We start from the raw sequence: 14013 nt of genomic DNA, 5'->3' as shown, positions 1-14013 counted from the left end.
CTAGAAGGAGATGGGGTTATGAAAGATGTAATCAGACACTAGATAAAGAACCCAGTAAGACTAGATTGTTATATAATATTGTTAAGACAGGTTGCTGAATCAACATTGTAGGCATTCCATTAAAATCGGGAGAAGGAAATTTAACCAAAATTGAACAATGCAAGTTTAAGTTAAAAAGAATGTCACCATGGTCTGCTCTGTTATATAAATTACAGCTGCTTGAAAATAAAAACTATGCAATGATGCTGGTATCTCCAATTACCTCTCCACCCCCTCAGTCTTCCTGAATGGATACATTTCCTTATCAATAATGAAAATGTTCCATTCTGTTCTCAAATGCTAGTGTTTGCAAAAACTAATAAAGTCCTGTTAAAAAGAAGCATATACATAAACTTGAATAAAGGAATATCTGGATTCAGACACTACTGATACCCTGGTACATCTTCAGCTGATAGTCCTGGATTTATCAGCTTATTCACACACACCAAAAGCAACTTGAAAAAATGCACTTTACAGTGGTAGTTATCTGGATAGACTGAACATATTTTATATACAGTACTTAAACTTCAAGCCAAATGCAGTGAAGTCTCTCAGGACTCCTAAATATTGGAGGAGTGTGTATGTCATACTTTGCATGTAAATCTTTACACTTACTACTTTGCATAATAATCATATTTCTATATGGTGGGCATTGTTTTAATTCTTTTATTTTTACATAGGCATATTAAAAACTTCTAAAGCATAAAAAACAGACACAAATTCAAGTGTGTTCAGTTGTATAAATTAAATGTTTTCTTTAAAAAGGAACATCTTCAGAGAACTGGGACCCTAAAACCATCCCAGGCTAATTATGGCCTGGTTTACAGATTGCATTAAGTCATGGTTGGTTTAACTACTATTAGCTGAATAAGCCATGATGCCTGGTTTGCATAATGGTCTTTATTATATGACTTAAAGCCAGACAGGTAACATACTTTTACCCACTTAGAGGAAAAAGCAAAATCAGTTATAAATAAGCTACTCATGCTTTGATATTCTAGTCCCAACAAGTACAAGACTATATAGGCAAAGCTTTATACTACCCCATTCTGTTGAAGGCCAACCTCTTGAAGGATACATTTTAAAAATATTTATCTTAAATACCACTATACCATATGTTGATTTCCAGCACTGTGTAACACCCCACAACATATAATTAAAACAGTAATACAGAAATATTCCTTAAAATTATCAAAGCTTTTCATAAATTACTACAATCAAAGGTAAGAATAGTAATAGATACACTGAATGTGTTTCTACATAGCTCGGTTTTTAAGGATTTTCGAACAAGGATGCTCTAAGAATTTCCAGTGGATGATTGTTTTCATAGCAGACGCATCCATGCAGAGAAGCAGGATGGTTTTGCTTTCTCCTGGATCTTGTGGTGATTTACAGCAAATACCAATTTTTGGGCATACATGGCTCTCACTCACCTAGTGGGCAGAAGCATTATAGACCAACCAACTGCCGGGTCTGAGTAATTTTCAAGGGTAGCCATGCTTAGAGTGAATTTCACAAATCTAATCCAAAGGCACCAAAGACATTGATCACTGTTGCCAAACGATGCAACTGACATACTAGCCAAGGACTCCTAGCTACAGCTTCTACCTATCTGTCTAGCAATAATAGTGAACCTACGAGGCCTCCCAAGTTGCAGACTAGTCCTTCAGTAGGACTGCTACTCTTCCCCAGTTACCACTGGAATAGAGCGCCAAATGGTTTAAGGATAAATAGAAATTCAAGCCTTGCTGGGATTAAACTTTTCCCATCCAAATCCTTACAGCCCCAGGGACTAAGCAAGGACCTCCACTTCATCACGGATTTAGCTGGGAGTGTCAAAATATATTTGGGTATCATCAGTGCAACTAAGATCAATTCATCCCACACTGATATATGGTTTCTCTCGGTAGCTTCCTGTAAATGTAAAGCAGCAAAGGGGTGAGAGAAGAACCCTGTAGCATCCTGCACTGGAGCAACCACCAGAAGACCATTTTTCATGGAGTACTGCTGATTAAAACCATCATTGAGGAAGAAACAGAAGCACAGCTCCTGTGCAGTTAGTCCTAATGAATATCATGGTTGATAAAATCAGAAATCATAGAAAATCTCTGAGAGGACCAGGAAGAATATCCTGACATACGACATTCTTGCATGGTATGGGAGCAGCTCTGCAGCGGACAAAAAAGCTCTACAGGGAATCATTAAAACTGCCCAGAATATCACTGGGCTCCAGCTACCAGCCATCGTTGCATCTCGCTGTTTAAGGAAGTTGCATAACATTCTGAGAGACTCTTCCCATCCCACTTACAATCTTTTTAGACTGTTGCCTTCTGGCAGAAGATAAGAACAAATAAAACTGGGGCCACATGTCTTCTGAATAGCTATTATCCCAGAGCTATAATTGCACTCAACAATGAACTAAACGGCCACCATCAGTGAGCTATTGGACAGCACTACTTGGTCTGTTGTGTGGATGTTTGGGTGGTTTAGAGGTGGGGAATGTTTTTGGTGTGTGTGTGTGTGTGTGTGTATTTTTGAGGATTGTTGTGTGTGTTTGGGGATTGTTATATGTGTTGGGCCTGGTCTCTGGGTGTTATGTGAATTTCGTTGTATGTGTAAACTGTGTATATACGTACAATGACAATAAAGTAAAGTAAAGTAAAGTAAAGTTACAGTTAGTAAAGTAAAGTTAAAGTAAAGTAAAGTAAAGTAAAGTGCCCTTATCTAGATTATCCAGCAGTGCTATCAATGGGCTTGTTGTCCCATACTCAGTCTGAACCCTGGTTGAAAAGATACAGATAATTCTTCTTCCATGGTGTCAGAGAGTCAGGTGCAGATACTAAGGATGACTTATTGTGCTACAAGGACTTCAGAGATAGACATGTCAATAATTATACTTAAGGAAGTACACCATTCCCCACTAGGGGGCAATGGGTGGACTTCAAGTAAAGGCTGCAGCTTTGAACATGTTCCGTATTATCTCTTACAAGGCCTTTTCACTTAAGGATGCAGAATTCAGAATTTTATCCCCCTGGAAGTCAACCTTGGAATCACAAATTCAATTCATGGCTCAAAAATACTAGAGGATTCTGAACAAAATTGTGTAACTGAATTATGAGTCATTGGCTCCTCACCCTTTACATAAGCCTATTAGAAAACAAAATGTCACAAGAGAGAGTGGATAATTTCTAAGTTATCAAATCCTAGTGAACTGCTAAAACATGTCTCATCCTTGTTTGACAGGCTTTACTTGAGGAAACAGCAAGTTTAGCAGTTGAAAATATGCCTACTATGAAGAGTACTTTATGCAATCAATGAGACTAATGGGTCTGCTAAATAAATTCTGCTTCAGGAATTTTTCCCCATTCATTTAAAATATGTTTGTGTAAATGGTAATTCTAGTGTGATCTGACATGATTTAATGTGATCTGTCTTTAGGAATAGGCAGTATATGCAAAACTTCGACCATAAAGTCAGAGACAAATTACAGAACAGAGATTTAAAAAATATTACAGCTATTACAGCAATGACTGCTTAAACAATTAATTTAAGGCACGTATTTTTTGTATTATCAGTACTGCTCTTTATAAATACTGTCTGAAACAGAAATTCTCTCCAAATACAAGTCCAAATGACACTGAGAGTAAATTTCCACAATGAATCCAACTTAGTGTATTGCTCAGAGCAGGGGTGTCAAACTCGATTTCATTGAGGGCCACGTCAGGATTGTGTTTGACCTCAGGGGGCAAGGGAGGCGTGGCAGGGATGGGCGTTGCCAGCTCCTGCCAATCACCTCCCTACGACCAATTAGATCCCACAGATTAGGCCTCCTCCGAATACCATCTGCTAGCCAATGTCGACTGTCGACCTCTCGGGGGAGGGCCTTCTCTGTGGCTGCTCCGGCCCTTTGGAACGATCTCCCCATGGAGATCCAGACCCTCACCACCCTTCTGGCTTTCCGCAAAGCCACTAAGACCTGGCTGTTCCGGCAGGTCTGGGGCTGATGAGTTCCTGGCCCCACTTAAACTGTTGTGACTGTTGCTCTGTTTTAACTTGCTTGTTTTGTCTTTTGTTTGTATTCCCCTCCCCCCCTTGCTTGTTAGCCACCCTGAGTCTCTCGGGATAGGGCGGCATACAAATGCAATAAACATTTAAACATGTCACTTGTGTCAGGGGCATCTGTGGTGGCCCGAGTGCTCTGTCAGAGAAAACAGGCTCCAGAGCTTTGTTTTAAGCTGCGACAGCCTCCTGCAACCCTCTGCCAGTGAAATCAGAGCTCGGGAGGGCCACAGGCAGCCCTCCTAGCTCCATTTTTGCTGGCAGAGGCACTGGAGGCTGGTCCTTTGCTATTTCTAGGGCGGCCTTGTGGGCCAGATCTAAGTACCCTATGGGCCGGATTCAACCCCCCGGGCTTTGAGTTTGTCACCCCTGGCTTAGAAGTTTTTAGAAAAATAAAATGAAATGCACAACTTCTGTTTTTAACCTTGTTATTTAAACAGAGCAAAGAGAATAACTCACCAGTAGATAAGGATCCCTTTTGTTGCGATGCATGCTGCAGCTGGAGAATGTGAAAACAATCATTTAAACAATTCATTGTTGCCATGGAGGTTGCCTTGAGCATCAGTAGGTCTTGGTCTAAGGAGGAAAGATGACCGGAGGCAGGAAGGCATTCAATACTTCTTACCAAATCTCTCTGCTGTCCTTCAGCTTGAGACATCTTCTGCAGTTAATCAAGGCACAAAGGTTTTACAATGTCGTTAACATGAAACTTCAGTAAAACCTTTTTTTTAAAAAACTTAAAACGTGTCCTTGGTCAAAATGGCCTTTTATGAAAATAGCATTCCTTATAGTTTAGTCAAAGGTGACTGTTCCTTACAAGGGTTGTAAAATTCTGTAATTTACTCTCTAGCAAAGAAATAGGCATCACTACAATAACTGACAACTTATTTGCTAGTCTTCATACTTATGAATAAGAATTGATAACAAAGAGAAGAGTCAGTTTTTTTAATCCAAAACTATTCAATTGCTTAGCCTCAGTGATCAGCACCCAAGTTCACTGCTTCTCAGTATAATATACTTCCTTGGTCTTTGATTCTTACCTAAGATTTCAAAGTTCTAACAAGTTCTCAGATTTTATACTGGATATTGTATATAAATTAATTATAATTGTCTTATATTTTGCATTTGAATTTATTTCCCATTTCAAAGGAAGGCATTTTCTGAAAATGTGATAGGTAGTTTGTTTCTTTCTGAAAGAGATAAATTCATTCAAGTGGAAAAAATAACACTTTAAAGAAGTAAGGGCATCTAGAATTTTGCTACATAGTCAAAATCCAGCATAAGTACTTTGTGTATTACTTCAATATTATGTATGTATGAATATATTATCTCTTGCATCTGAGAAACCAAGGGTTTGAATCAACTCCAAATCAATAAAAGAAGCAGGACTCCAACACAGCCTATTAGAAATGCTAATGCCAACAATTTTTTCAGAACTCAGGATTGTTGTTTTCCCACTCTTATATCCAGGCATCATATATGCATATTCTCATTAGTTTGTCTTCAACTTTCTGAGAGTTCTCAAACATGATTCTTAAAGTTTGCCTTCATTGCAGAGCTATAAGAAAAAATAAATGAGTAATGTTCTACATTTGGTAACCTCCAATATTTAGACGCGAGGGATGTGGTGGCTCAATGGCTAAGATGCTGGCTGAACTTGTTGAGCAGAATGGTTGGCAGTTTGCGGTTCAAATCCCTAGCACCACGTAACGGAGTGAACTCCTGTTACTTGTCCCAGCTTCTGCCAACCTAGCAGTTTGAAACATGTAAAAATGCAAGTAGAAAAAATAGGGACCACCTTTGGTGGGAAGGTAACAGCGTTCTGTGCGCCTTCAGCATTTAGTCATGCTGGCCACATGACCACGGAGACGTCTTCGGACAGTGCTGGCTCTTCGGCTTTGAAACAAAGATGAGCACTGCCCCCTAGACTCGGGAACGACTAGCATATATATGCAAGGGAAACCTTTACGTTTAATATTTACACTTTTTCACTAGATCTTAAAAGTATTTGATTATAGAAGAGTCCACTGAACGTTTCTGGCTGCGTTTGATATTAGCTTTCATGGAAATAGAAGATTTTGTGTTCTTTTACACCCGGTTTACATACTCTTTTTCTCCCCTTCTTAAAGTCTTTTACAATGCCAAATAAGTTCATTTTCCATCCATGCTGAATCAAATATTAATCCCAGTCAGCTTTCAATCAGTATTTGGATTCTGCTTCTAATTCTACTGCCAAGTTCTAGTACATTAAGTAATGACAGCATTTAGCAATGTTGAGATGTAAAGGCATACAAAGATCATGCTGAAAAAGAATGGCAGATGAGATGTATAGAAGGACAATGAGAAAAGTCATTGGGCCAAAGAAGAGAAAAAGAAAAGACTAGATGAGGTCAACTGGATATTTTTTGGCTCCTATCTAGGCCTACGAAATCAAGAAACATAGTGACTACACTGTACCTGACTTTCACCCATTGTTAACTAATATCTACAATGAAAAAGGAAAACTAAATGCAGGGTTGCAGAATTCTCACAACTTTAGTTTTTAGTTTGCATACAGCACTGTCCAAAATTACATGCATTTGATGTTTTATACATTAATCCTTTAGTTCTCACAAGTCAAAATTTGTTTTAATGCAACAACAAATAAGCATTAGAAACACTCCTTTACAAACTGCCCAAGTCAGTTACAACAGTAACTCAAGATATAATGAAAAGCAATATCTAACTAATGTAAGCTGATATACAAGATGTACAAAATAGTTAGTAGGTCATTCAAGCCTGTGCTACAGATTTTTGTCAAGTCACTAGTTCAAATGTTTTATTAACAGTATCGTTTTAGAAAAAAAATATTGCAAGAAAGCAGCTTCTAAATAAGCAAATAGTGGGCAAAATATTTCTTAATATATTTTAAATATTAAATATTTCTTGGTATGTTTCAACAACCAACCAAATTGCTGGAAGATGGGCTGCATATAAATTTAATTTATTAGTAATAGAAGAAAGAATGTCATAGACATAGAGGGAAATGTGCACTTTTTTAACATGCAACTACAGTACGCAAATAGAAATATTCAACCTAAGAGGACCTGTGTTGTATCTGTGCATATCATGTGATATTCCAATCTGAATAAGAACTATGAGAATGTGTTTTTTCTTAAGATATCAATGCATATTATATAAAGAAGTGCAAGCCTCAATAAGTTCTCAAAACCAAGAGGGCCCCAGTGGATTTTAAGAAGGCACAGTTGGCTATTCACCTTCTAAAGACAAACCATTCTTCCAAGGGAATCAAGAAAAAATGAAGATCCATACCAACCTCTCGTACATCAATTAAGTGATCTGGCTGCAGAATGGGAATTCTCTTCCCAGCTGGCAACTTGTGATGGCCAACACTGAAAAAGGAAGCTGCATTTTGGCTGGGTCTTCTCTGCATACCAGGAGAGCCACTTCCTTGAGAGGCGAGAGAGAAGCTGCGAGATTTCAGAGGAGGATTGTTCTGGTGAACAAACATATGTATTAGGAGATATTTGAAAACTAATTGTTTAAAAGTCCATCCTTCTAACTTACCCATATTTTATTAAGTTTTTAAATATTTCCTTATTAAACTACTTCTAAATTCTTGATAATATATTCTAATGCAATTATTAATACAACAAGGAGCATGTATTAAATATTTTGGGAGAGGGGCTATGGCCCCAGACCCAGCATTGCATGGAAGACAATGTACGGTATTATAGGATGGTCATTAAGTGTTTGTATTTCACTTTTCATACAGTAAAATCTGATTAATCCTAGAAAAACTCTACAATGAAGCAGAGGGCAGGAGATACTGTTCTTTTTGCAAAAGATTGCAAGATATACTTGGAAAATTCTTAAGCATAAGCTGAAATTCTATCTCTTTTTATGTGAAAAACTGATACACTGAGACAACTGAATGTAAAAGTGGCTGTTGTTGTGTTTTAATACTTGTCCAAAAAAGTTAATAACATTCTAGTGCAGCATATTGTTTGGGGTGTTACTTGGAACCCTGATATTATTATTTAATTAACCTGATTCTGTGTAAAAACACTTGGGGTGGTCTAAACATATTCAGTTCAAGCATTTTTTATTTCTCAGTTTAGATCAGATATTTTAGCTATTTTTGAAATTCCCAATTACTTGATTGTTGGAAAGTATCTTTCCAACAATGGTGGCGCAGTGGTTAGGGTGCAGTACTGCAGGCTACTTCAGCTGACTGTTATCTGCAGTTCAGCAGTTCAAATCTCACTGGCTCAAGGTTGACTCAGCCTTCCATCCTTCCGAGGTGGGTGAAATGAGGACCCAGACTGTGGGGGCAATTTGCTGACTCAATTTGCTAAAAATTTGTAAACCGCTTAGAGAGGGCTGAAATCCCTATGAAGCGGTATGAAGTCTAATAAATAAATAATAAATAAATCTTAGATGAATTTAAACTCATAGTTAATTTGCAAGGATTTTGAAATCAGAATTAGAATATCCTATTAAGATAAACTTTAAAACTTTAAATGTTTAAAAGAATGTAAAATGAATTTGTTATGTTCAGAATAGATTAATTCATCAAAATATTTTTGTTTAATCTTAGCAAATATTAACAGTTATAAATCTTTTTATCCTGAAAATAATAAATTTGAAGATACTGTATACATATTATAGTTAATATACTATTTTTTATCATTGTTAATATTATTTGGAGAAGACAAGTAAAGTCTAAAAATGATAATGCAATATTGAACTATATACAAAACATGGAACTTTATAAATTTATAAAGAATTTGGGACATACCAAACTTACAGTGCAGCTAAAAAGAGAAATTCAGATGATTGCAAAGGAATAAACTCTAGACTTTAAATATTGGACTAAAGTAATACATTCACTCTCAGCTTTGAATTAACAAAATAAAAAGACTAATCAGTATGATCCTATGAATAAGGTTTAGTTATCTGCTTAAAATGGATTAGCTTTCATTTATTAATAGTAAATATTTTTAGGTTATTGCCTTTGTTTTGCTGTTTCTTTTTCATTCTTTTGTTTTTATTTTGCACTTTGTCTTTTTTGCACATAACAGTGCAAAAAAAAATAAATGAAAAGGACCATTGGACTTACCTGAAGGGTCGTTTTCAGGGCGCTGCGAAAGAGAGTCCAAGCAAGGGTTAAATACAGCCAAAGTGCCCAGAACTGAATTGAAACTTTAAGCCACGACTCTGGTGCTGATTATCTTCAGATTTTTCAATGAAGACGTGGGAACTATTGCACGCTGAGAAGTCCAACATTGGATCAACAATAAACATAACCAGAACAAGTCCAACTGGGACATCCAAGGAAAAAAACGGGATAACAGCGGAGCCAGACCCCAGGGTGGGGTGGACTCTCCTTTGCAGCGCCCTGAAAACGACCCTTCAGGTAAGTTCAATGGTCCTTTTCCAGGGCGCTGCTCAGGAGAGTCCAAGCAAGGGACATACCCAAGCTAAATGTCACTAGGGCGGGAAGTAGAAGCAGACAGGGTCTCTCCGCTGGAATGAATACCCTGCAGCACACGCCTCCCAAAGGCCCCTTCCGCTGAAGCAAACTTGTCCAACTTGTAATTCCGCACAAACGGAGATAAGGAAGTCCATGTGGCCGCTCTGCAAATCTCCTCAATGGGAGCCTGCGTCGCCCAGGGTGCGGTGGTGGCAGCACTCCTGGTCGAATGCACTGTGATGCGACTGGGTACCGGTCGAGACTGCAGAACATGAGCGAGAGCGATGCAGGCCCTAAGCCATCCACCAATCGTAGACAAGGAAACCTTCTTGCCCTGATTTTATTAATTTCCTGCCTCAACTTGGTATCCCTTAACTGGAACCCTCGCCATTAACTGCCTCAACCAGAGGAGAGCGGCTCTGGAAAGAAAGGAAGTTGAGGCAGATGTCTTAATTGCCCATGCAGCCGCCTGGTGCGTCTTATGACAGGCATTCTCAGATTTCTTATGCTCAGCCTTAAGACCCTCTAACAGATCAGGCGGAAGCACTGACGTTGAGGTGAGGGCCGCTACCAGAGGATCGATAGGTGGCAGCTTAAGTAAATCCTCCAGGCTGGCATCCACAGTGTACAACTTCTTATCATTGCTAGAGGGGGTAGCCATGGTAGCCGGCTGGGCCCATTGTTTCTGAACCAAATTAAGAAACATTTTGGGAATAGGAATAATCTTCTGGACCAAGACAGGTTCCTCAAACAAATCTCCAGACAAGTCATCCAGTTCAGCAAGAGCCTGAGCAGGTGGAGTGGAACCCATACAGGTGGCCAGGTTGGCCTTGTCCAAAATGGTTTTGAAATTGGCAATGTTAAATAGCCCCGAAAAAGTGGGCTTTTGAGTTGCTGTACCCTCCTCCCCCGAGAATTCAGCCTCCTGAACAGGTAGAATATCATCCCCCCCTCCCAGTCCGAAACCTCGGAACCTGAAGAGGAATGGGAGGAATGCAAGGTACATGGGGGAGATGCGACCCTGGTAACTGGCTGGGGCTCTAGATGCTTAGTCTTGCGGGTGCGTTTGCCCTTGTGCAACATGCGCGCTTCAATGCCCTGGGAAATGGCCCTGTTAATAACTTCCTGCATGTCCACTGAAAGGTCAGGCCCAAGATCCTCCATGGGGCAAGACCTGGGCTTGGGCCTTGAAGGCGGATGTTGAGGGGCCAAGGGACCTGGGGCAGGGCCTTCCTCTAGATTCGAAGGGCAAGCGAAAAGATCAGCCTGATCTACCATCGAAGGCCCTGGTGATACTGTCCTAGACATGGAAGCCGTGGGGGGAAACTCCCGGCCCTCATCCTCGCTGTCTGAAACACACCTTGGCTGGGCCGGAGGAACCTCCATGGCGGGTTGCTCAGGAGACATTGATTGGGAGCATTGTGTTTGGTGCTAGGCCTTGGAGAATTGCTTTTCAAGGGCCTTTTGGCGACACAATGCATCCTTGTCTGGCCCTGATCCCTGCTTACACCCAGGCCTGGAGTATGGTTTGGAGCCCCTGATGGCTTCCCTGGCAGCCATGCCAGCCTGCCTGGAGAAAACCCTGGAGGAACCCCCTGCCTGGGTAGAATCCTCGGGAACCTGGTCAGCCATACAATAAAGGTGGGCCAAATGACAACCAGGGGCTACCTCCACTCACCACCTTGCAAAAGCCCTGCAAACCAACAGACGCTCTGAAGAGACATTGGGGGGGGGGTTCGCAGCACCAATATCCAGCAGGTGGAATAAAGCACAAGCGTTAACAGCTCCCAGCGCTGCAGGAAGGAGGTTTGTGACCAGCGGCCCCAATCCTTGCCGCTCAGGTGGAAGAGATACATGCCAAATTGCCAGCCAGGCTGGACAAAGAATGGCTCCTCACGGCTCTCGCTGTGAATCAGGCTGCAGGCAGCTGCGGCACGAGGTGCAAAGTAGAAACTGAAACTGTAAATAGCTCCAAAATGGTGGCCGGAAAGAACTAATTGCTTTAAAAGTTGCCACCAAGCAATCCGGAGCTCTGAGGCTCCGCACCTGCATGCCGGCCACCCAAGGCACGGACGCCAACCACAGGAGCTTCAGCGGGGCTTCCCCCTAGCCAGTGAGGATCGCAACAGTGGTGGCGTCGGAACTCTGACCCGCGCGCTTGCCCCAGCAGCTGCCTGCATTCCGAGCAGCGTCTGGGTGTTAAACAGGACGCCAGAGGAAAGAAGAGTGAGCCCAGAGTGGAAACGAACTAAAGAAAGCTTAAATACACTCACTCAGCCTATTCACACCCTAAACTAAATAATACTCACAATAAAATGCTCAAGAGAGTCCAAGCTAGCAATAGAAATGAAGAGCAACTCTAAGCGTGTTCTACTGGGCTAGCTGAATTGAAAAAATCTGAAGATAATCAGCACCAGAGGCGTGGCTTAAAGTTTCAATTCAGTTCTGGGCAGTTTGGCTCTATTTAACCCTTGCTTGGACTCTCCTGAGCAGCGCCCTGGAAAATAAAAACATAAACGTGTGGAACAGGGAAAGCTTCTTCCATAGACTGAATCTGCCTTAGTAATTTTATTTTGGCAAAGATATAACACTATGTCAAAACAAGTATTCTTTTCCAGATGGCTGGCTAATGATAATGCTTAAAGCTTAAAGCCAGATTCCACTATTTATGAGCAACTGAAAGAGAACGTGATAAGCTTAATTTTGCAATCTAGAAAAGTGGTTTATCAGTTATGCTGCAGAAACACATTTAGGAACTGCAAGACACAGATAATTCATTTTATTCAATGAATCACTTAATAGAACTCCTCAATATGTTACAAAACTCCATTTGAGATTCACTGAGCTACCCCAGCCATTTTCACACATGCCAGCTGTTGACTCACAATTGCACAATTAACTGAGCATTAACCAGGATAATCAATACTATCAGATAAATACTCAGATAAATATTATCCACCTTTTTCATTTCTGCAAGAGCAAACGCATTCACAACCCATGTTCATTCTGGAACAAGTCACACTGCATTCAATACACTTTACTCCCAGATATTAACACAGGATTGTGGCTTTTAATTTTACTAAGTGAAAATAGATCCAAGACTTCCCAACTGCTCCAAGAGACAATTATATATCAGATAAGTTAAAACAATTAGAAAATTACAGAGGCTCATATAAATTGATCAGAGTAATAAGTCAATTTATAAAAATTGACTTATTCTGGGGGTGTATCTAGCTGCTTTGATCCTCTCTTTGGATAAGCTGTAAGCAACGTAGAAAATCTTTCAAAACAAAACACGACTTTCATCAATGATAATAGTTTAATATTTATTGCTTGCTTTAAATCCAAGGACTATAATTTCCTGAGACTTCTTGGATCAGTTCCTATAAAGATAAAAGTAACGATATGCACATATAGGATTTTTTTTAATGAATTCTGTTTGTCAAAAATAACTGGAATCTTGCTTTAAATAGTTTTGTTAAATTGTATCATTTTTTGGGATAAAACTTTAGATGCATCTTAAAGGAATGAGGAACCTATAAGTCAGCTAAAAGAAGTTTGCCCCTAATCTGTAGAACTGTTTCTCAAATTAAATTAAAACTAATTGATCTTGACTTTGATGTTGTTCTCTATCGGGTTTTCTTTTCTTTGGTAAATGTAAGTAGGATCTGCTGGTCTATTGGTTCACAAGGTTTGTAGACATTACACATTCTTATTGCTGCATGACTTACAGTGTTTGTTACAGACAATACCTTTCCAATTGCTTCAGTGTGGTGTTGTGTGCATATCTGAAGCCTGCTGACCCAATGCTGTCTTTCTTTGGCATCCGTAGCTGAATAAAAAGCAAAAGGACAAGAATTTTCACAATGTACTTTCAATTCTAGTTATAGTGAAAGACTCTAGCTTCCCAAAAATGGACAAATGAGCTCAACAAACCATCATCATAGCAGAATGACTGGCTATTTCCACCTCTCCTAAAAACCTTTTTTTCCAGAAGAATGTGGAAAAACTCCTAAACAGCAAACAGATTATGCTGGAGATTGCCAGAGGAAAAAACATGATGAAAATCACTGAATTAATCTACTTTTTGCTAGCAGCAACATTCAAAAGTAAAATTCTGCTCAAGGGAAACTAAACTGGAAAAATTTAATGACAGACTCAACCTCAATGGCTACAACCTCAAAAGATGAAGCGAGGATTTGCCAAAACACAAGTAAAATAACAACAATAAGAGCTAATAACAAAAAGCATACTCTGCCTTTAACATTGAATTCATTTTCAGATGACAGAACAGAAAGTAATGCACCTAACAAAAACACATTTGAATACTAAACTTTATAATAATTTTATATAAGTTGGTCAGTGTTTAAAAAGGTCTGGGTGCAGATATCTTCAAACTACTTCGAAGCAACCACTGTGTTGTTTTACATATAAAACCT

General features: G+C 39.7%; 1 protein-coding gene across 4 annotated transcripts in view; it reads right to left on the bottom strand.

Moving 5' to 3' along the window:
- The window catches only part of OSBPL11 (oxysterol binding protein like 11), a 66923-nt gene that overhangs the window by 18719 nt on the left and 34191 nt on the right, over positions 1–14013 (bottom strand). The window contains exons 4-7 of one of the 4 annotated variants that reach the window (XM_087711616.1): positions 13306–13406; positions 7415–7594; positions 4724–4759; positions 4558–4597 (exon numbers count right to left, since the gene is read on the bottom strand). In XM_087711616.1, coding sequence (XP_087567742.1) covers positions 4558–4597; positions 4724–4759; positions 7415–7594; positions 13306–13406 — 357 coding nt within the window. Of the gene's footprint in view, positions 1–4557; positions 4760–7414; positions 7595–13305; positions 13407–14013 lie in introns of all 4 variants that reach the window. The other 3 variants (XM_014053715.2, XM_014053716.2, XM_014053717.2) reach the window with 3 other exon arrangements.

Source organism: Thamnophis sirtalis, unplaced genomic scaffold (assembly GCF_051295495.1).
Source record: "Thamnophis sirtalis isolate CommonGarterSnake01/CBP01778 unplaced genomic scaffold, rThaSir2_p1.2 scaffold_1, whole genome shotgun sequence".
NCBI classification, from domain to species: domain Eukaryota; kingdom Metazoa; phylum Chordata; class Lepidosauria; order Squamata; family Natricidae; genus Thamnophis; species Thamnophis sirtalis.
Note: the sequence above shows the minus strand (reverse complement) of the source record. Positions and strands in the feature narration are given on the sequence as shown.